The sequence below is a fragment of the Rana temporaria genome, chromosome 7, assembly GCF_905171775.1.
Source record: "Rana temporaria chromosome 7, aRanTem1.1, whole genome shotgun sequence".
Lineage (NCBI taxonomy): Eukaryota > Metazoa > Chordata > Amphibia > Anura > Ranidae > Rana > Rana temporaria.
In genome coordinates this window covers 47,551,201-47,572,782 of record NC_053495.1, presented here as the reverse complement: position 1 = coordinate 47,572,782, position 21,582 = coordinate 47,551,201, and the positions used below count along the sequence as shown (strand labels likewise).

At 41.6% G+C, this 21,582-nt stretch overlaps 1 protein-coding gene across 2 annotated transcripts in view; it reads right to left on the bottom strand.

Annotated features, from left to right (window-relative positions):
- Positions 1 to 719: 719 nt before the first annotated feature.
- The window catches only part of SLC6A1 (solute carrier family 6 member 1), a 198,858-nt gene continuing 177,995 nt past the window's right edge, over positions 720 to 21,582 (bottom strand). For both annotated transcript variants that reach the window (XM_040359318.1, XM_040359317.1), the window contains 3 exons: positions 12,398 to 12,498; positions 6,226 to 6,393; positions 720 to 2,815 (listed from right to left, as the gene is read on the bottom strand). In XM_040359318.1, the coding sequence (XP_040215252.1) occupies positions 2,711 to 2,815; positions 6,226 to 6,393; positions 12,398 to 12,498 (374 nt within the window). In that variant the 3' untranslated portion in view covers positions 720 to 2,710. The remainder of the gene's footprint in view (positions 2,816 to 6,225; positions 6,394 to 12,397; positions 12,499 to 21,582) is intronic.

Genomic DNA, 21,582 nt, shown 5'->3' with positions numbered 1-21,582 from the left:
TGTGTGCCTTTTCTCCAATCAGCAATTTTAGCTATCTTGGCTGTATGCCCAGACATCCCACCCAGGAAGAGAACATCTCCTAACACGATCTGAAGTTTCTAAACAGTATATAATTGTGAAGACAGCAGATATACATGGAAAACCTATGTAGGGAGATTTGGTTCATCCCTGTGTATCATCTGAGGATGTTCACTTCACTGGGTGTATGGAGGGTTTACATCCACTTCAAGCAGAAAGAAATCTGTGAAACACCACAGGCTCCACACCTAGACCTTCATTTTATGAATGCATCATAAATTGCAGGCAATAGTGTGTTGTACAGCTGATAATGGTATCCACTTTCCAATATATATAAATTTTAGACCCTATAGCAGTGATGGTGAACCTTGGCACCCCAGATGTTTTGGAACTACATTTCCCATGATGCTCAACTACACTGCGGAGTGCATGAGCATCAGGGGAAATGGAGTTCCAAAACATCTGGAGTGCCAAGGTTCGCCATCACTTCCCTATAGTGTATGTACAATATTGGGTATTGCAGACAAGATACACCTGTTTTCTTTAATTTCAGATAACCCCTCTGATAAATAAGCTTTGACTGTTAAAACAAACAAAACTGTAGTTATATAATTACCCCCCCCCCCCATTTTCAAAAGGTACGTATTACCACAATGCAGTTCAAAATTCTGAATTAATTAAAAAAGTCAATGCCTGCTTTATTTGTAATATATTCTTTATTTGATTTCTAAGTCTTTAAACGTACATGACAACCGTGCTTTTATTACAGATAGACACCATTAAAAGACATTTAAAATGTATCTTATATTACATTTGGTCCATAGTACAGGTTGCAAGATACTAAATATAAAGGATACTGCATTTTTCTCTTTAACAGGCTCTGTATATAGTTGTCTATGCATATGTTACATTACATATAGATTTTATATATAGATAACTTTATTTGTATCTCAACAATAATATCTTATTGCAGGTAAGCTTATTGAATGATATAATATATTTTTTCAGGGTAGATACTACAAAAGATACAGATACAATTTAAACACAGTAATTTCTACATCACTATTTTGCTAAAGTAGATAAGGTATGTTGTATACAAGATAGCTACAAAGCGTATCTGTCAACTTCTTTTATGTCGTTGTTGTGTACAATCAAACATTTAAATACTGCATGGTTTCCAAACAACATTGGACTGAAATACATTTATTAAACAGCAGTCAGTGGCCAATATATTGTTGGCTCTGATACCAAAAGAATCTCACAAAGAATGGTAGGTTTATACAAAATAAAGTTACAAGACGTATTGCCTGGTTCAGCTACAGACATACCAAACATTATAATTCAGAATATGTTACATTTGAGTATGAGACGGCCCAGGGTCTACTAAACAATACTTTGAACAAATTCTGTTAAAATATTTTGTATATATTTTCTACAATAAATGTGCTTGACATTCTGAGAATATTAATTTATTGCAAGAACATATATATCATTTTTTTAATTTTATACTCTTTGGACAAAAATGACAAACCAAACTAACATTCACAAGAAACATATTTCCACATAATATTTTTACTTTAAGTACATGTGCTATATAACATTGTTTTAAAAGCACAACACTTGGTCAACTATCAAGTTCATTGTGCATCTCTCTCACAGTCACACCTTCATAGGCATTTCAAGTGCTTCTGTAAATGCCAAACATTGCCAAAAGCAATTCAACATATTCTTTTATTTATAGCATTAAACCTATGAATATTTTCACCATTTAGAAGGTGCTGTAGATCCAACCAGGGTGTTGTGTGGCTTAGGGGTGTCCCTTTCTCTAACAATTTGGTGCCCCTTTTTGTTTTTTGTGACCTATATTTCTCTAATATTTCTGAATATTTTGTTATCCCTACCACTTACAACATCAGTGCCTCTTTGTGACACAATTTAGATAGGAGACATGTTTATCTAAATGCCCTTAATGTAGAAAAAGCTATTGAGAAGCTTGTTGCTATTGAATTAAATATTGCGTCCATAGTGCAGTCATTTGTGCTACTGTGAAATGAAATTTACTGAAAGGAATGCAAAGCTGGTGTCATACAATTCTTCTGTTTTCTACAAAAGATACAAGTACAATTTGGTCCCTTGAAACATTTGTTTAAATAATTTGTGCTTGGATACCCTTGTTTAGAAAATAAACATTTTTAATTTTCAGAAAATTAAAAAAAAGTTATATTACTCTTAAAAATAATACAATTGTAAGTTTGTAAGTGATAGCTAATTTGTGTAAAAATTTGGATTAAAAAAAAAAGAACTAATATTTGTATTGAAATATTCAAAACCTTGGGAGCTGTTTTCTTAAGAAATTTTTTCCATACAGAATTAAAAATCAGTCACACATAAACCTCGTATCTTCATAGCCAAATACAGCTTTAGAAATGGTGTTGTCGGTTTACAAATTCAACTCTCACAGTAAAGATAAAAACAGTAACAGTCTAAATTGCCTGAACACGCAAACCATTCATTTTACTCCACAAAACTGTAAGAAAATAGCCTAGTTGAATTCCTTGTGCTCTTCTATTGGTGGTCCCCTTTTTTGCCACTGGAGGTAGGTAAATTCTTTATTCCAGATGTAAATATGTGGTCATGTCAACCATTCTGTATTTATAAAACATTACACTTGCATTTTCTTAGTACAGTGTTTTTAAATATAAGCTTCCTTGTTTGCTGAATTACTCTTTGACAACTGTTCGGGTCCATTTTCTGAGTGAACAACATCCTCTCTTGGCTGTATCATAACTTGTAGGCGCTGGAAGAATAAATCAATTGTTAAATGTTTTTATGTTGAAAAGAAGAAATAAATTATCCAAGTACTGAAAACCAAACCGATTCTCCCTTCCTGCTAAGTAGACTGCCATTTGGATACCTTTTTGGTGAATTAAAGTATAACTAAATCCATAACTGTATAAATAAAGGGTTGAAATCACTGTATGCTTTTTATTGTCTCATACCTCACTGACAACAACCTTCTCGATCCCCTACAGTCTGGCTTCTGCCCACAACATTCCACTGAAACTGTCCTACTAAAACTAAGCAATGACCCACTAACTGCTAAAACCAATAGGCAGTACTCCATACTCATACGCTTAGACCTTTCTGCTGCCTTTGTGTCACGGAAGAATTATGCATACGCATTAGTGAATGGTACACAGTGGCGAATCTGTGTACCCGCCTGCGCATCGGTGTAAGCAAAGCTCGCTATTTGCCAGTATCCACTGACCTATATAAGGACAGCAGCTCCTCTCACAAATTGCTGGATTGTCTTTAGCCTCCCTGTGTTCCTGAGCACTTGTGCATTTATCCTTGGATTCCCTTTTGTAAGACCCACTTGCTCTGACCTGTCTGATCTCCTCTCCTGGCTTTGACCCCTGGCTTGTTCTACCGACTCTGCTGCTGTCTTCAGTATATGACTCCGGCTTGCATTACGGAATGTGTTATTTATTCCTGGCTTGCCTTCTTGTATTTGACCTTGGTTAGTTCCTGTTTTGCTACCTGCATCTGCTCCTGATGGAGCCACTGTGTTTGACCCCTGGCCTGGCTTTCACTGCCATCACCTGTGTGCACTACTGCTAAATACTACTGAGGTTCTCTAAGAAACTCCTTTCCAGCTGTGTATCCTGCTGCATCCAGTATACCCATACATCAGGTGGCAAGGGGAGCCCTCTCTGCATAATCGGCCTCTGACCAGGTATGTGATACTTTGACACAGTTGACCACCCACTCCTCCTCAATAAATTTCACTCCCTTGGCCTCCATGACTCTGCTCTTTCCTGGTTCTCATCCTATCTCAGCGCATTTTCAGTGTCACATACAACAACATCTCCTCCGCTCCTCTTTCTCTTGGGGTACTCCAAGACTCTGTCCTTGGGCTCCTCCTATTCTCTCTATACCTCTTCCCTGGGCCAGTTGATAACCATTCATGGCTTTCAATAACACCTCTATGCTAATGACACCCAGATCTATCTCTTGACTCCTCATCTCACCGCCTCTATCTCCTCACGCATCACAAACTGATTTTAAGCTCCTGAGCGACATATTAGTATGGATGTCACACCACTTCCTCAAACTCAATCTTTCTAAAACTGAGCTTGAATATTATGCGCATGGAAGAGATGCTGGCCCTTGATACTGACACCTTTGACAAATTCAAGACCCTATGGCTCCTTTGGATTGACTACTCTGCCTTGGACTCCCTGAAAACGTTATTGGCACCTCTGGGTTAACCCAGCTACCTACCCTGATTACATCATGTAGGTTTGACATGCCGTGGTCTGCTCGATCCCTCATTTCTCTCTTTCTTCTTTTCTTTCTTCCTCTATCCTCTATTGCTCTTTTTCCCTCTTTTTTTTGTTTATTTTCTTTTCTTTCTCTCTGTTTAAAATTTCAGGTGAATAAATCAAGTGTCGTACTATGTAATCGTCTAAGCCCTCACTGCCCTTCGTATGGAATGACACTGTATGCTCCTTGTAGACGGCGGAGCCTCTGAGTTTATGTTGATAATGTTTCCTGCTGAGGGTAGACAGTGGGATCTGCATTGTATTTTCTTGTGTCGTGGACATTTGAACATTGTCTGTACTATTTTATTCTGTCAAACGCAATAAAAATATATTTGACTCTAAAACTGAGCTTGTAATATTTCCTCCTTTCCAATCCCCTTCCCATGATTTTACCATTGAGATCAACTGCATAACCATTGGTCCCTCCACACCTGCCAGGGTACTGCGTGTAATACTAGACTCTGACCTCTCATTCGGCCCCCACATCCAATCACTGGATAAATCTTGATGTCTTACATCTCCAGAATTTTCCCCTTTCTAACTAACGACACCACAAAACAACTTATTCACTCCATGGTTATTTCCCGCCTTGACTATTACAACTCCCTCCTCACTGGTATACCTTTACACAGGCTATCCCCCCTTCAGTCTATCATGAGTGCTGCTGCCAGACTAATACACCTTACTAAACAATCAGTGACTGCTGCCCCTCTCTGCAAATATCTTTACTGGTTTCCCCCTACCCCATCGTATAAAATTAAAAATACTAACCACAACATACAAGGCCATCCACAACATCACCCCCAGCTACATCACCAGCCTCATCTGCAGATATTGCTCAAATCGTTATTTACGCTCCTCCAATGACCTCCTGCCCTCTAGCTCCCTTGTCACCTTCTTCCATGCTCGCCTCCAGGACTTCTCCAGAGCCTCTCCCATCCTCTGGAATTCCCTGCCCCAGTATGTCTGGTCAGCTCCTACCCTGTCCACCTTTAGGCGATCTTGAAAACACACTAATTCAGGGAAGCCTACCCCACCTCCACCTAAGAACTGTACTTGAGTCCCTTCCATCAGATCATCCTCTCCTCCCTCAGATCATCCCTTGCAGCCATTACCTTTTTTATACCACCTCCCCCTCCCTTTGATTGTAAGCTCCATGATCAGGGCCCTCCTTTTTCTTCTGTATTGAGCTGTAATGTAATTGTACTGTAAAGTGATGGGTAAACTTTTGGTACTATATAAATCCTGTATAATCAAAATAGTCTGTGTCCCTTCTAGGGAGATTTATGCTCTCTATTTATCCTTGTAACAACTGTCACCAAAACAGAAAAGGGGGGGGGACCAAAATTTTGAGTTGTCAGCATAACAGGAATCAAGGGGCAGCAGAGTGGCCACTGAGAGCAGAGAGACTATTGCTTCCACACATAGAGCAATGGGCCCTCTGTTTAGCATGCTGGCAGGGGACAGGCTTTTCTACTCCCATCTGTGGCTGCTTTCTAAATAAATTGACTATATGCCTTGTTACACCTTTTTTTTTCATGCACCTCAGATGTATTCAGCTGATATAAACTAAAAGTTTGATTGGGCTTTACTGTTTTTTCTTTGGCATGTCGTTTCAACTCTCTATGTTGCCTACTTTTCCTCCCTTTCAAAACTTGCTTGCTATTTAAGTATTACCAGACTTTAGAAGATTACAATCATTTGAAAGACCTGTCCACTCAATAATGTAGAATAGTATTTCTTACAGCAGACATTTCTTAAATTATCGATGAATTGTTTGTTATTTCAACACTATGCTATGGCATTTTCTTATACTAAATGAAACTAAATAATTGTATTATAATAATTACTGTATGTTCCAGCTCAGAGAGGAAGTCCATACCTGTTTTAATGACCCTTTTAGCGTTAAAAACATATAGATCATGTATCCTGGGATCAGCAACATCGAAGACAAGGCCATGAACCAACCAACACCTTGGCCCCAAGCAGGAAAGACATAATCTCCCATGGTTAGAGGAGTCATTTGAACGGCACTGAAAATGAACACCCCCTGCAAAAAGAAAATCAATGTGCCACATGAATGTCTTGTCAAATATGAAGCATATTTCAGGATAAAGTACAGCAAGCCAAAAATGAATTAGTGTTGAAAAGGGCACAAAGTCAACATGAAGAAAATTAATGCAAAGTGTTGTTTTTCTGGTGTCAAAAAAAGACCAAAATAGAAGCCAGTGTAATGTTTTTTCCTAAGGGAAGCTTGTTGACATTTTGTTAATCAGTGAATTGCTAAGTGGTAAGTAAAAAAAAAAAAAAAAAAAAAAAGAAGCCTGATTTTACTAGAATAGTGCAGAAAAAATAAGTAATTTTTTTTTTACTGTTTCATTTCATTTAAAGATGCCCTGTTACCAACTGAAAATATTTCAGGTACAGAAAAATCTAGCATTCTAAATGCTTGCTTGCAGAGTTTTTACTTTTCATAAACAATTTTTGGTTGGAATTTGCCTCTGAACTTGCAAAATAATTTGACTTATTTAGGAATAGTCAATTTCCTAGCACAGCCCACTCCCTTCTTAAATGTCATAGGCCTCTCCTCTTCTGAGAGCGTCTAAATACTGTCTGTGCTGGCTCATTTACCCCCCTCCTCCTGGCTGCCAAGGAAGGAGAAAAGGGGAATGCTAGAGAGTGTTGCTTGAGTGAGAATTGTGAGACTGCTGAGCTGTTGGCACCACATCCAAGATGGTGGCACCCAGCTACAATCTCAGAGCTTTTGATTGTCTACGCACATACAGAAAAAATTAAATGCACATATAATCATATGGTAAGATTGTTCTTAATATGTCTCCATATTAAATAGCAGATCATTTCCCTGCATTTAAATGTATGCGTATTTTAGGACAGGGATTAAAAAATTGTAGTTTAGACTTGTCCAAATTCCAAAAGTTGCAGCTCAGTAAACACAACTAAATGTAAGTAATGCTCAATGCTAAGATCAGGGACGTATCAAATTTTGAGACTAAAGCCTCGTACACACGCGCGGTTTTCTCGGCCAGAAACAGCAAGAAAATTACTGGCAGAGCTTTCTTGCCGGGTAAACCGTGCGTGTGTACGAGGCTTTGAGGTTTCTCGTCAGGAAAACTGCCCAGAATCTCGATGAGAAAAATAACAAACCTGCTCTCTATTTTCTCGTTGTGATTCCCGGCACTGTTTTCCTGCCAAGAAACCCGAGCGTGTGTATACTTACCTGTCTTCATGGTAACTTCCAAGGCATAGGTAGGGTGAAGCAAGATGGCGGCAACGGTATCGAATGTGACGAGCGCATGCTCGTCGTAGTCGATGACATCACCGCGTTCGTGCCATTCAAAAGAACGGCGGTTCTTTTGAATCGCACGAAAATCTTGCCAGGAATCTCATCACGAAACACAACGTTTTTTTTCTGACGAGAATCCCGGTCGTGTGTACAGGGCTTAAGTGCAGGTTTTACAGCACAATGGCCCTGAGTTTTTTATCAAAGCATCGCAGAAGCCTCATAAACACATAAAAAAAAACATGTTGAAGCGGTAGGCGCTTTAATGTGTGTTAAAGTTGAAGCAAATGCAAATGAGCCCTAAGTGAGATTTGGTAATTTCAGTATTGTGCTGCTCACTGTTCAGTTTGCTGGAGGCTTTAACATGATTTTTTTTGTTCTGATCATTACTGTCACTAGGCACAAAGTTGAATGGAGATTTCTTTAACTGGTACACAGAAATAAAAGCTACATTTGGGAAGGAATTGGGTTTGCTGCACCTGAAGTAGTGAATAGTCTACTAAAACAATACTATATAGAAAATAAGTATGCTGTCGCCTAATAATTAATCATATATGGAATTCATGCAAATCATAAAAATTAATAATCATTCATCTACTGTAATATCAAACATTGACAGAATCTGTGATATTAAAAAATACTCAATAAATAATATGAATAAAGTGCAAAGTGTCATGTACAGAACATTATTCTTAAAAGTGCAAAACCAACAATGTGACAATCTCCATTGTTGAACTGATGTATATAAACAAAATTCAAACTGTGAAACTTCATTAAGTCTAAACAGTCCTATTTCATGCAAAAGGAAAGAAAAAGGTGCTCTGTGCTGAATATGGTAGTGTCAGTTGAAAGAGATTCACCACTCATCCACCTTTGTGCTCATATGTACAGACAAGCTGCTTATCAGAACCACTGATCCCAAAGAAGATCAAAAGCACTCTGAGATCCCTTTCACACTGGGGCCGCCCGTGCATTCACGGTAAAGCTCCGCTTGTTTTAGCGGCGCTTTACCGCTGTTAAAAGTGGCGTTTTTTCACGGCTTTTCGGCCACTAGCGGGGCTCTTTTACCCCCCAAAAAGGGGTTAAAAACGCCCTTGTTGCAGCGCTTCCAACCCGCTTTTCAGGCGCTTCGGAAGTGCTGCTCATTCATTTCAATGGGCAGGGTGTTTTGGGAGCGCTGTATACAGCACTCCCAAACTGCCCTAAAGATGCTGCTTGCAGGACTTTTTCTAATGTCCTGCAAGCACACCGCTGGGGTGTGAAAGCAACCATTGCAATAAATGGGGGGCAGTTTTCAGGCCCTTTACAGGTGCTATTTCTAGCAATAAAACGCCTGAAAACTGCCTGAGTGCCTCGATGTCGGCACGGCAGCTGATGTTTTCATCAGCTGTCAGGTGCTGCCGCCGCCATTGCGGGTAAGGGAACCCAGCAGTGTAGTCTTTTGGCTTCACGTCAGGAACCCTACTGCGCATACGTGAGGCCCTGGTCCTCTTTCCTATTGGCCTGGCGGCTGCGGGAGGAGGAGGGAGCCCCACGGTGACGTCACGGGCCGGATGACCAGCTATGACTAAGCACTGTTTGTTAGTGTGAAAGGTGTCAGCTTTTCTGTCTGTTCTGCTGTGGCATGTATTTTTGATTACATTTTTTGAATAAAAGGCAAAAACATTTTTGGAGTGCGGCTGTCCTGAACTTCTTCCTGTTTTACCACAGGCCGGACTCCCGGAAGTGATAAAGGATACATGTCAAAGACAGGTATCCTGTCCGCCCTACCCCCAAAAGGTGCCAATTATGGCACTGGAGGGGAGGAGGAATCAGATGAGCGGAAGTTCAACTTTAGGGTGAAACTCCGCTTTAAGGTATATGTGTTAAAAACAAGGAGGAGAAATCATAGTGCAAAACCACCTACCACTTTATTTCAAATAAAAACATATTGCACTTACAAATAGAGGCTCCAATCCCAGACGCCTGTTTAGGGGAAATGCGTGGGGCGGAGCAAGTCAGCACAGCACTGTGGATGTTTAACATGCCTAAGATCTTCAATAAAGTGGTACGCGGTTTTACATTATAATTTCTCCTCCTTGTTTTTAACACATATACCTAAATGGAGCTGAATGGTTTTACCTACCTGAGCTGTGTGGAGTCGGTCGGGAGTGAGCTGTAGCTGCCTTTGGGAGCATACCTTAGAGTGCTTTTGATCCCTTTTGGGATCAGTGGTTCTGATAAGCAGCTTGTCTGTACATATGAGCACAAAGGTGGATACGTGGTGTAACTCTTTTAACGGACACCTTTTTCTTTCCTTCCTTTTGCATGAAGTAGGACTGTGTTTGGATTTTGATGAAGTTTCACAGTTTGAATTTTATTTATATACATCAGTTCAACGATGGCGATTGTCATATGTTGATTTTGCACCCGGCACTTTTAAGAATAATGATCTGTATGTAGCAGTCCATGACACTGCACTTTTTTCATATTTTTTAATGAGCTATTTCCCGACCGGCTCACACAGCGGCTTACGCAGTGGCTCAATGGCTCTGCATATACTGCAGTACAATGGCTCTCCTGGGCGAAATCCAATATGGGTACGTCCTTCCCCTTAGTGGCCACCGGAGGAGCACACACGTGGTCTCTGAACGGCGGGGGATCCGATGCGAGTGGTCAGCAGCGATCGTGCCTGTCGGCCACGTGCTTGTGCATAAGCGCCAACACAGGGATATGTGTGTGTAAACACACAAATCCCTGTGCTGTCAGGGCAGAGGAGACATGTTGTTTGTTCCTACTTAGTAGGAACAGGGAAATGTCTCCTTGCCTAGTACGTCACATACCCATACAGTTAGAACACACCGGGGGAACACACATTTAACGCCTTGATCACCCCCTAGTGTTAACCCCTTCCCTGCCAGTGACATTTACACAGTAATCAGTGCATTTTTATAGCACTGATCGCTGTATAGATGTCAATGGTCCCAAAAATGTGTCAAAAGTGTCCAATCTGTCCGCTGCCATGGCGCAATACCGCTAAAAATCGCAGATCACTGCCATCACCAGTAAAAAAATAAATGCCATAAAAATGACAATCTTTCCCATATTTTTTAGACGTTATAAATTTTGCGCAAACCAATCAATATACACTTATTGCAAGTTTTTGGGGCTATTTTTTATTATTGAGCACAACAAATAAAAACCACAGAGGTAATCAAATACCACCAAAAGAAAGCTCTATCTGTGGAAAAAAAAGGACGCAAATTTTGTATGGGTACAGCGTTGCACGACCGTGCAATTGTCAGGTAAAGCGACACAGTGCCAAATTGTAAAAAGTGCTCTGATCAGGAAGGGGGTTAAATCTTCCCTGGCTGAATTGGTTAATATCACAGATTCTGCAAAGGAAAAGCGATACCCACTGTGGACAATTACGCTGCACACCCCTGATAGAACTTGAAAAAAGGAAAGGTACCCCTAGGGGCTTTGAGTTGCAGCAATAAATTCTACAATGGAATACATATACAGTATATTAGACATTGTATACACGTTTTTGCAAACAACTATGTCTCTGATCACAATTGTATCAATACACATAGGCAAACATTTCTTTGTTTTGCTTATTATTCATAATTTCTTTACAGGACTTTTGGCTTTATCCAGTCGGTGACTAATCTTCTTGTTGGCTTACTCCCCTCGGTCTCTCCCCTCCTACCACCGACCTTTGGTTGGCCCCTCGTCCCCTTTTCCCTCCCTCCCCGCCCTTTGGGCCCTTCCCTGTCCCCTTCCCCCTCCCCCTGCTCCTGTTCTCCGGCTTCACTGATGTGGGGTCACATTTTGCGGCCTCTTGTAGGCCCAGGGGTGATCCTTTGTCTGCCCCACAATATGGTCTTCCCTCTTTTTCCATCTGACCATCCTCTCAACTGGCGGGACCCTTAAGGGTTGCTCATTGGTGGCCGGTCGCTGGCTGACTGCTGTCCTTGGTTTCCAATAGCCACTCTGGTATGTATTTCTTGGCAACGATGTTAACAACATGTCACGTGAAAGTTGTACATAGTTGTTTGCAAAAATGTGTATACAATGTCTAATATATATGTATTCTATTGTAGAATTTATGGTCGCAAACCTTTGTTCCCCCTGAAGAAGACCGCAATCATATAAAAGGTCGAAACGCATTGAGGCCATGCGTCCATAGTAATTATCTTTAATGATGTACTGACTGTTACCGGACGGTTTTTATGTGTATTAGCCTTTGTTTATATGTCCTTTTCTGAGCTCATGTTATGATTCCTACCAGATAATTTTTTTACACTTGATACCATTCAAACTGTAATAAATTGTATACTTTTATACAAATTTTCACTATCTGTATTATCTTTATTTATTGCTGCAACTCAAAGCCCCTAGGGGTACCTTTCCTTTTTTCAATATCACAGATCACAGTCGATGAATGATTATTTATTGTTATGTTTTGCATGATTCCATATATGATTTTTATGTCATAAGGTGAATTATTAGGGGACAGTGCACTTATTTTCTATATAGGAATAAAAGCTAACCTTCAGTCACAGAAAATTTAACAAATGATTAGCTACTTTGACAAATATCAGATTCCTTTTTAAGTTAATGAAGCTTTCACATCAGCTTGTCTCTAGACAACCACTTACTTAATCGCTTACGCCTCATTGGAGCACGAATGGCATTATTTCCAGACACTCTTTTTGTGTTATGGCAAATTTAATCTGATATTAATTAAGAAATATCATGTAAATCTTACCGCTACAATAATGGGTGTAAAGAAAGACCAGCACAGTTTCCACCAGATGCATGGCCTGTAACCAACCATTTCTTCAATGTTATCGTAGAATCGGTTGACTCCTGAAGAAAAAAAGAAGGCTATATAAGTTATATCGGTAAATAATGGCTTTTTGTGTTAATTGCAGTCATTTTTGTTTGTAAATTTTCACATTTTTAATATGTATTAAGATGTTATTTACTAGATCACTTATCAAGTCTTTAGCAAGTATGCACAATTTTTTGCCTTTAAATACCTGATTATGGACTTTTAAACAGATTTTAAAGTTTTTTTTTTATAACAAACATGTCATACTTACCTGTTCTGTGCAATGGTTTTGGAGTGGCCCTGATCCTCTTCTTCTCAGGTCCCCTGCCAGCGCTCTTGGATCCTCCTTTTCTACATGTTCCGCCATAAGTCACTTACCATGGTGGTACACATGCGGCTCAGTCCCTGAGCAGGGCTGTGTTCATCTATTGACACACACAGTGTGGCTCAGTCCCGCCCTTCCTCACTGGATTTGATTGACAGCAGCAAGAGCCTGTGGCTTACACTGCTGCCTCCATGTCCAGTAAGAAGTCAGAGGTGGATTGATTTTGGGCTCAGGTAAGTATTTAGGTGGGGGAAGGAGCTGAACTGAGAAGGTTTTTTACCTTAATGCAGAGAATGCATTAAGTTGAAAACCTTAAAGATTAAAGGAGATGTCCAGCCAAATCTTTGTTTGGCTGGACTTCTCCTATGCATCACATTAGTGCAGTTCATTTTGCACTCCTGTGACCCATTCTCTGCTGAGGTCACAGAAATCAGTCCAGACACTGTGTCATCCTGAGCTGCTGAGCATCTGAGATGGCTGCTTCCAGTGGCGGCTGGTGCTCAATTTTTTTTGGGGGGGGCGCAAACTGAAAAAAAAAAGGAAAACAAATTGCAGCCTCAATGTGCCCATCAAATGCAGCCACTGTGCCATCAATTGTCACCACTGTGCCATGCCATCAAATGCAATCACTGTGCCATGCCATCAAACGCAGACACTGTGCCATCAATTTGCACCACTGTGCCATGCCATCAAACGCAGCCACTGTGCTATGCCATCAAACGCAGCCACTGTGCCATCAATTGTCACCACTGTTCCATGCCATCAAATGCAGTCACTATGCCATGCCATCAAACACAGCCACTGTGCCATCAATTGTCACCACTGTTCCATGCCATCAAATGCAGTCACTATGCCATGCCATCAAACACAGCCACTGTACCCATCAATTGTCGCCACTGTGCCAATTGTCACCACTGTGCCCTTTAATTGTCGACACTGTGCCCATTGATGTCACTGTGCCCATTGTCCCCACTGTGTCAATTGTCCCCACTGTGCCAATTGTTCCCACTGTGCCAATTTTGTCCCCACTGTGCTCATTGTCACCACTGTGCCAATTGTCCCCACTGTGCCCATTGTCACCACTGTGCCCATTGTCACCACTGTGTCCATTGTTGCCGTTGTGCCCTGTAAAATGCCCCTCCCCCTGCCCGACACTTACCTTTCTGGAAGTCAGCCATCCTCCTTCCACGTCCTTCGATGTCTTCTCCCGCCCTCGATGACGCTTCAGCCAATCAGGTTACCGGTAACCTGATTGGCTGAGACGCCTGTCAGTGTTATCCAAGGAACGCACCCCCGTATGTCCCCTGGATAAGCATCCAGAAGGCTGAGGGCTGTACTCGGAAAGCCTATCAGAGCCACTGGCTCTGATAGGCACTTCCGCACAGACAATCAGCTGCCGTTATTCAGGTGGCCAGCGCTCACCGTCCGGCCAATGCATGAATCTATGTTATTGTAATCAGTGGCGGTGCGAGAGCCAGAGGGGGCGGTGCTCCAGCGTCCTCTATAGATGCACCGCCACTGGCTGCTCCCCGCCCCTCCACAGCTCAATGCTCCAGTGAGTGTGGAGGAGCAGAGCGGAGAGATGCTGATTGACAGTCTACAACTCTCTGCTCAGGGAGGTGAAAAAACCGAGCCATCGGCGATGTTCAATGGCTCAGTTCTCAGTGCAGAGGCGCCATGGGACAGATGCAGCATCAGACTGATGCTGCATCCAGGGCCGGTACAAGGGGTGGGCAAAAGGGGAGATGCCCTGGGCGGGACCATTTACTGGAGGAAGGGGGGGCGCAGTAGAGGCCACGCTACATACATATGACAGCATGTGGTGAGTGCAATCCTGCACCCAGCACAAGTCTGAGACTAGCCCGCCCCACCCTCGTACTCACTTCTCTATCAGGCGGAGTAATCTCCGTCCAACACTCGCTTCCTAGTCACGGCCGGCATGACATCACTGGGAGGCTTACCAGGAGACAGGATGGGAAACGAGCATGGAGTGCTGCCACCCGCCGGAGATATGAAAGGGGAGTGCAATTAAGGAGAAGGAACCAAGCAGGGCACTGGCTGCATCCATCTAGGTAAGTATAAAACTGAAAAAAAGAATCCCATACATTTTAAGTTTACCTTTAGAACATGTTACGTATTATACCCGTTTTTAGGGTAGAACATGTAACATGTTCCGGCATCTGCATCTTCTTCCCCCTCACCCTGCTCCATGTTATAGTGGCAGAAGATACCTGCTCCCCACAACAATTTGTCACAATTTGAAAGCAGCACGGCCATGCTGAGCTCCGCTCCAATTGCTGTGTAATTTATTCCCAGTTTCCTGTGAATGAATAGATTAGAAGTACTGTCAGCCATTGCAGCTAATGGCTTGTAGTTCTCAATGAACTTTAAGGGCACTCCTAAGCGTCCTCATAGTTCATTGATCTCTCAGCTCTCAAGTATCAAGTATGGGCCGACAATTATCCTGAGAGTCTGCAATGCTCTGCAGGCTTCTTAGAAAAAAATAATAGATGTAATAATAATAATAAGTGCATTTATTATCTTGTTTTTAAAGGGTGAAATTAGCCTTTAAGATATTACAGACACTTTAAATATGTGCAGATCCTTGCTGAACTTTTCCTTATGAAGGCCAAAGTTGTCACATACTTTGTGACAGAATCATGAATTGTTTAAATTTTAACATGTAAAGTAAATTGTTTGTAAGATATTATGCAGTTCACATAACGTAAACTAACATATGTAACTGCAAGTCAGTCAGCGAACTCCGATTCACCTAGAAATATACTGATTTACCCTATTTGTACCTGACATGAAGTGAACTACCACTAAATGAGCTTAGTCTGTACCCTTTGTAGTAATAATAATTATTTTTTATTTCATTGAAACATTTCTTATTTTTACTTTTATTTGTTTATATACACTAATAGTGTGGGGTCACGTATCACCTTTAATTTGTTTTATCCCCATTGATACATACATTATTATAGGAGGCCTCACTTTATACTTATAGCTAGATTCAGAGACGTTTACGCCAGCGTATCAGTAGATACGCCGTTGTAACTCTGAATCTACGCCGTCGTAAATTTAAGTGTATTCTGGAAACCAGATACGCTTAAATTAGGCTAAGATACGAGCGGCGTAAGTCTCCTACGCCGTTGTATCTTAGGGTGCATATTTACGCTGACCGCTAGGTGGCTCTTCCGTTGTTTTCCGCATCGAATATGCAAATGAGCAAGATACGCCGATTCACAAACGTACGTGCGCCCGTCGCAATTAGTTACATTTACGTAAGAGATACACCGGCGTAAAGATAAAGCTTCTCCCTAGGTGGCGCAGCCCATGCAAGGTATGGATGTCGGAACAAGCCTATCTTTTTATGTTGTTTGCGTAAGTCGTACGCAAATAGGGCTGGACGTAATTTACGTTCACGTCGAAACGGCGTACTTTGGAGCAATGCACACTGGAATATGTCCACGGACGGCGCATGCGCCGTTCGTTAAAAACATCAATCACGTCGGGTCACAAGTCATTAACATAAAACACGCCCCCTGTTCCTCATTTGAATTAGGCGCGCTTACGCCGGCCCATTTACGCTACGCCGCCGTAACTTAGGAGGCAAGTGCTTTGTGAATACAGCACTTGCCTCTCTGACTTACGGCGGCATATCGTATATGCGATACGCTACGCCGCCTCAAAATTAAGCCAGTCTATCTGAATCTGGTTATTAGTCTCATAAGTGTAAAGTATTTTAGATCTTAAAGTCAAATTCTAACTAAGCCTTCAGCCTAGTGCACACGGGCCGAATGTTGGGCGACATTGGCGGGTTCAATAAAAACCGGCTGATATTCGGCCCATGTGTGGCAGCCAGTCCCATAAAAGCCAGCTTCTGTCAGACGAGCATGCTGGAAAACCAGAAGCCAATGGCTGAAAGCGCTGACCGGAGTGTTCTGGCAGAGGGGTCCCCCTGTCAGAACACAATAGCTTTAGATCGTTAGTACAACCAGAGCTGTGCGTTTTTAAAAAAAAACTAGTGGCATGTATTAGGCTTAAGACTGCTTCCAACCCCATGCTAAGACTATTATATCTACCCTGTAAAATTAAAAAAGGCAATTTCTAGCTATTCTTAAGCTACTCCGATCTGGTCACATGAATAGGTCTCAGCTTTGGCTTCAGAGCAGAGGAGAGGCAGCAAAAACGTCTGCAGAGCCTGGGCGACAAAGTCATCTATAGGCTTGTTATAGAGCAGCCACTGTCAGCTGTCTCTTTTCTCCATTGAAGCTGGTACTGGGACCTGATTATTCAACTGAACCGGAGCAGCTTGGACCTGATTATGTGATTGGGCCTAAGTGGCTTCAGAATAGGTAGGTATAAACATCTTTTCTTTTACAGGGTAGATAGAATTGCCTTAGAATTGGGGTTGGAGTAGATTTAGGGTTAGTTAGAATTTGACTAGAATTCCACTTAAAGTGTAGTTAGCATAGGTGTTAGATGGGGGGTGGGAGGGAGCAGTAGGAGTGTGAGGGGTTAAAGGCTTAGTTAGTTCTAGCCCCAACTTCTTCTTTCAGTTGTTTTAAAATATACATAGTTACCTTTTAAAGGATAACTAAACCTTAATTTTTTATTTATTTTTAAATAACAAGCATGTCATAATTACCTCCTCTGTGCAGCTGGTTTTTCACAGATTGGCCCTGATCCTCCTCTTCTGGGGTCCCTCAGTGGCGCTCCTGGCTCCTCCTCTTTTCGAGTGCCCCATTGGAGAAGGGCACTCGTGTGGGTGCCTTTCTGTGTCCTGCTGCTGCATCTTTCGACACAAACAGCAGTAATCATCCCCACCCTGACTCCCGCATCATTGGATTTGATTGAGAGCAGAGGGAGCCAATGGCTGTGCTGCTATCTATCCAATCAGGACCCGAGACACTGGCTGGAGCTGGTGTGCTCGTTCTCAGCGCTGAAAAGGCCGGGCTCAAATAGCATAGAAGGTTTTTCACCTTAATGCAAAGAATGCATAAGAGTGAAAATCCACAAGATTTTACAAACCCTTTAACCACTTAAGGACCGCCTCCTGCACCTATACGTCGGCAGAATGGCACGGCTGGGCACATGTACGTACAGGTACGTCCTGTACTAGTACCCAGCCGTGGGTCACCAGCGCGCCCGCAGAGCGCTCCCGTGACCCGGTCCGAAGCTCCGGTACCGTGGGACTCGCAGACCCGATCGCCGCTGGAGTCCCACGATCCGTCCCCGGAGCTGAAGAACGGGGAGAGCTGTGTCTAAACACGGCTTCCCCGTGCTTCACTGTGCCGGCGTCATCGATCGTGTCATCCCTTTTATAAGGGGACACAATCGATGACGTCACACCTACAGCCACACCCCCCTACAGTTGTAAACACACTTCAGGTCACACATAACCCCATCAGCACCCCCTGTGGTTAACTCCCAAACTGCAATTGTCATTTTCACAATAAACAATGCATTTTAAATGCAGTTTTTGCTGTGAAAATGACAATGGTCCCAAAAATGTGTCAAAATTGTCCGAAGTGTCCACCATAATGTCGCAGTCACGAAAAAAATCGCTAATCGCCGCCATTAGTAGTAAACAAAAATAAAAAAATAAAAATGCAATAAAACTATCCCCTATTTTGTAAACGCTATACATTTTGCGCAAACTAACCGATAAACGCTTATTGCAATTTTTTTTACCAAAAATTGGTAGACGAATACGTATCGGCCTAAACTGAGGAAAACATTTTTTTTTATATATTTTTGGGGGATATTTATTATAGCAAAAAGTAAAAAATATAGATTTTTTTTCAAAATTGACGCTCTATTTTTGTTTATAGCGCAAAAAATAAAAACCGCAGAGGTCATCAAATACCACCAAAAGAAAGCTCTATTTGTGGGAAAAAAAGGACGCCAATTTTGTTTGGGAGCCACGTCACACGACCACGCAATTGACAGTTAAAGTGACGCAGTGCCGAATCGCAAAAAGGGGTAAGGTCCTTTAGCTGCATTTTGGTCCGGGTCTTAAGTGGTTAAGTTACCATTTGTGTAAAGGTCCGACACAAAATACTGAAATATTATGTTTTATCAATGTTAAAAATGTTATTATAGTTATAAATGAAGCATGATGGAATGGTTTAGACACTGAGGCATGAATACTCAATGAGATCATCCTTCTGTAATTCCAGACTCTATTTCTGTCCACATAGGAGTTTTTGCATGTTTCAGCCTTCCTTTTCTACTCTCCATGCTATACAATTACTAAAAAAAAAAATCTAGCAGGGAAGGTTAAAACCTCCCATAGGGTTACAGCAGGGGTGCAGTCCCAGGAACTTAAGTGCAGAGATCTCATCAACAAAATCCATAGGAGGTAGGAAAATTGTCAGGTGAGTTTACTTTCCAGGATCTACTAAAACCGGATGCCTGTAGTTCTCTTTTAAATTACCCAACATAATCTTTCCTCCTCCTGGATCAAGGCCAGAAATTATACAGTATAAAAGTAGGGAATTATCAAAACCTGTGATTTAGAGAACAAAGGATAAATTCATTTTACAGAAAAGACACAAATTTAACATGCAGTACAAGGTTTCAAAAGAGCCAAGAATAACCTACAATGGTCCACAAAAATCGAATAATTAAATGCTATTGGGATGAGAACAAAACAAAATGTCAAGAAAACCTACAGGAAGCTATACAAACATTCCAGCCAATAGGACCAATCTGTATTTCAGAATCTAATAATGGCTGAGCACGGGACCTGGAAGCAAGTGAAGATCACTGAAGATGATTTCCATCTTCCAGCAGCTTATTGCCAGGTATAACATATATATAGCTACATTGGTCCTAACTGGACCAACATAACTATGTATAACATGCCAATGCCATTACAATGAAAGCCACTATTTCATGATTTCTACTTTCCAGTCTATCATGTCCACAAAGTCCTATTTGTTCTTACACAATCATACCGGACCTTCATTCAAGTAGAATTATGGCCAGGCTAGGAACACTAAGCAGGACTAAACCCTTTGACATAACTGTTGGTTAATTCAGTGTTTTCACTTATATTGTGCCTACTAGCACATGCGCTGTGTATAGACAACAAGGGGTTAAAGCTGCGCCACTGCACCAAAAACGTTATAGTCCACTGAAACTAAAAGATGTTAAAACATATATGTACAGTCCAAACAATGCACTTTTCACTGTGCACACAGATTGGTCTGGTCTTGTGAGATATGCTCCCAATCACCACGTGACTTCACAGATACTACACACTTAAGTGAAGACCCGCCACTAGATATCAAAGCCGCTTACCAGACAGGGCAAGCTTGGCTAGCAGTCGGCTATAGCCCAGACGCGGCCTTTAAAAAATTGTGGTGAACTCGCAGGTTACAGATTTCTGGGAATGGCTTCTTTCACATCCACAGACTCCACCGAATGACGATGTGTAAAAAGAGGATGCACCATAGCGTAATTCCGCATAACACGTTTATTAAAAAAAGTAAGTTGTACTTACAGAACACAGATAAAATCATTCATGTAAAACAGATGCCGGCCGGCAAACGAACGGAGCCCTTCCTCCTCAGCGTGGTGACGTCACTGCGCATCCACCTAGATGCGTTTCGTCATAAGTCAGACGTTTTCAATGCCATTGAAGGCCGCGGCTGGGCTATAGCCGACTGCTGGCCAAGCTTGCCCTGTCTGGTAAGCGGCTTTGATATCTGTGAAGTCACGGTCGTGATTGGGAGCATATCTCACAAGAGATATGAAAAAATATATATTTTGTTAACCATAGTATTGTAAGCCTATCCAAAGGAACTTTTGTCATCTGTGAAACTAAAGTGACGTAAATGGCTATACTCTTTTTTTAAATATAAATGCCCCTTATTTTCATGTTATTACATTTCTTAATCTAAAACCCCCAATTAAAAACCTATAACAAAATAATAATAATAATAAATATCTGGAGCATTTGAAGAAATTCTATAGTGTATTTAAAGTCACAGGAATAGATATACAGTATAGTAAGACAGAAATTGTGCTAACAACTTCCAATTTCATGGTCTTACCTCAACTTTCCTTTTAAAACAGTTGTGCGGGAAACAACAAGAGACAAGGAGGTCGCAAAGGCCTAGTGCATTAAACTTGAAAAATAAACCATTTAAAGTGATACTACAGTCTTGTTTATTATTATTTTTTTGTTTCAAAATAACAAACATGTATACTTACCTGCTCTGTGCAGTGGTTTTGCACAGAGCAGCCTGCATCCTCCTCTTCTCGGGTCTCCCTTTGGCAATCCTGGCCCCTCCCTCATGTTGAGTGTCAGCTGCTTGCTGTGGGGGCACCTGAAGGAGCCACTGCCCGTCCCGCCCCCTCTCTCTCCTTATTGGCTCACTGACTTTAATTGACAGCAGTGGGAGCCAATGGCGCTTCGCTGCTGTCTCAGCTAATGAGGAGGTAAAGTCTCGGACAACTGAATTTCCCGTGCAACATTCCTGGATCAAAATGGGGCTCAGGTAAGTATTAGGGAGGCTGAGGGGGCTGCTGCACACAAAAGGTTTTTTATCTTAATGCATAGAATGCATTTAAGATAAAAAAGCCTTCTGACTTTACAACCACTTTAAATAAACCTGATTAAAAACCATTTCAACCATTTCAAAAACCCGATAAGTCACAAGCCTATCCTTTGTATCCGCGATTCTAAATGTCCCCCAATAGTTGATACAGCTGTGGCCCCATCTGTTAGCGGAGAAAATATTTACTATTCATTTGTTTTGAAAATAAGAGCTGAGCA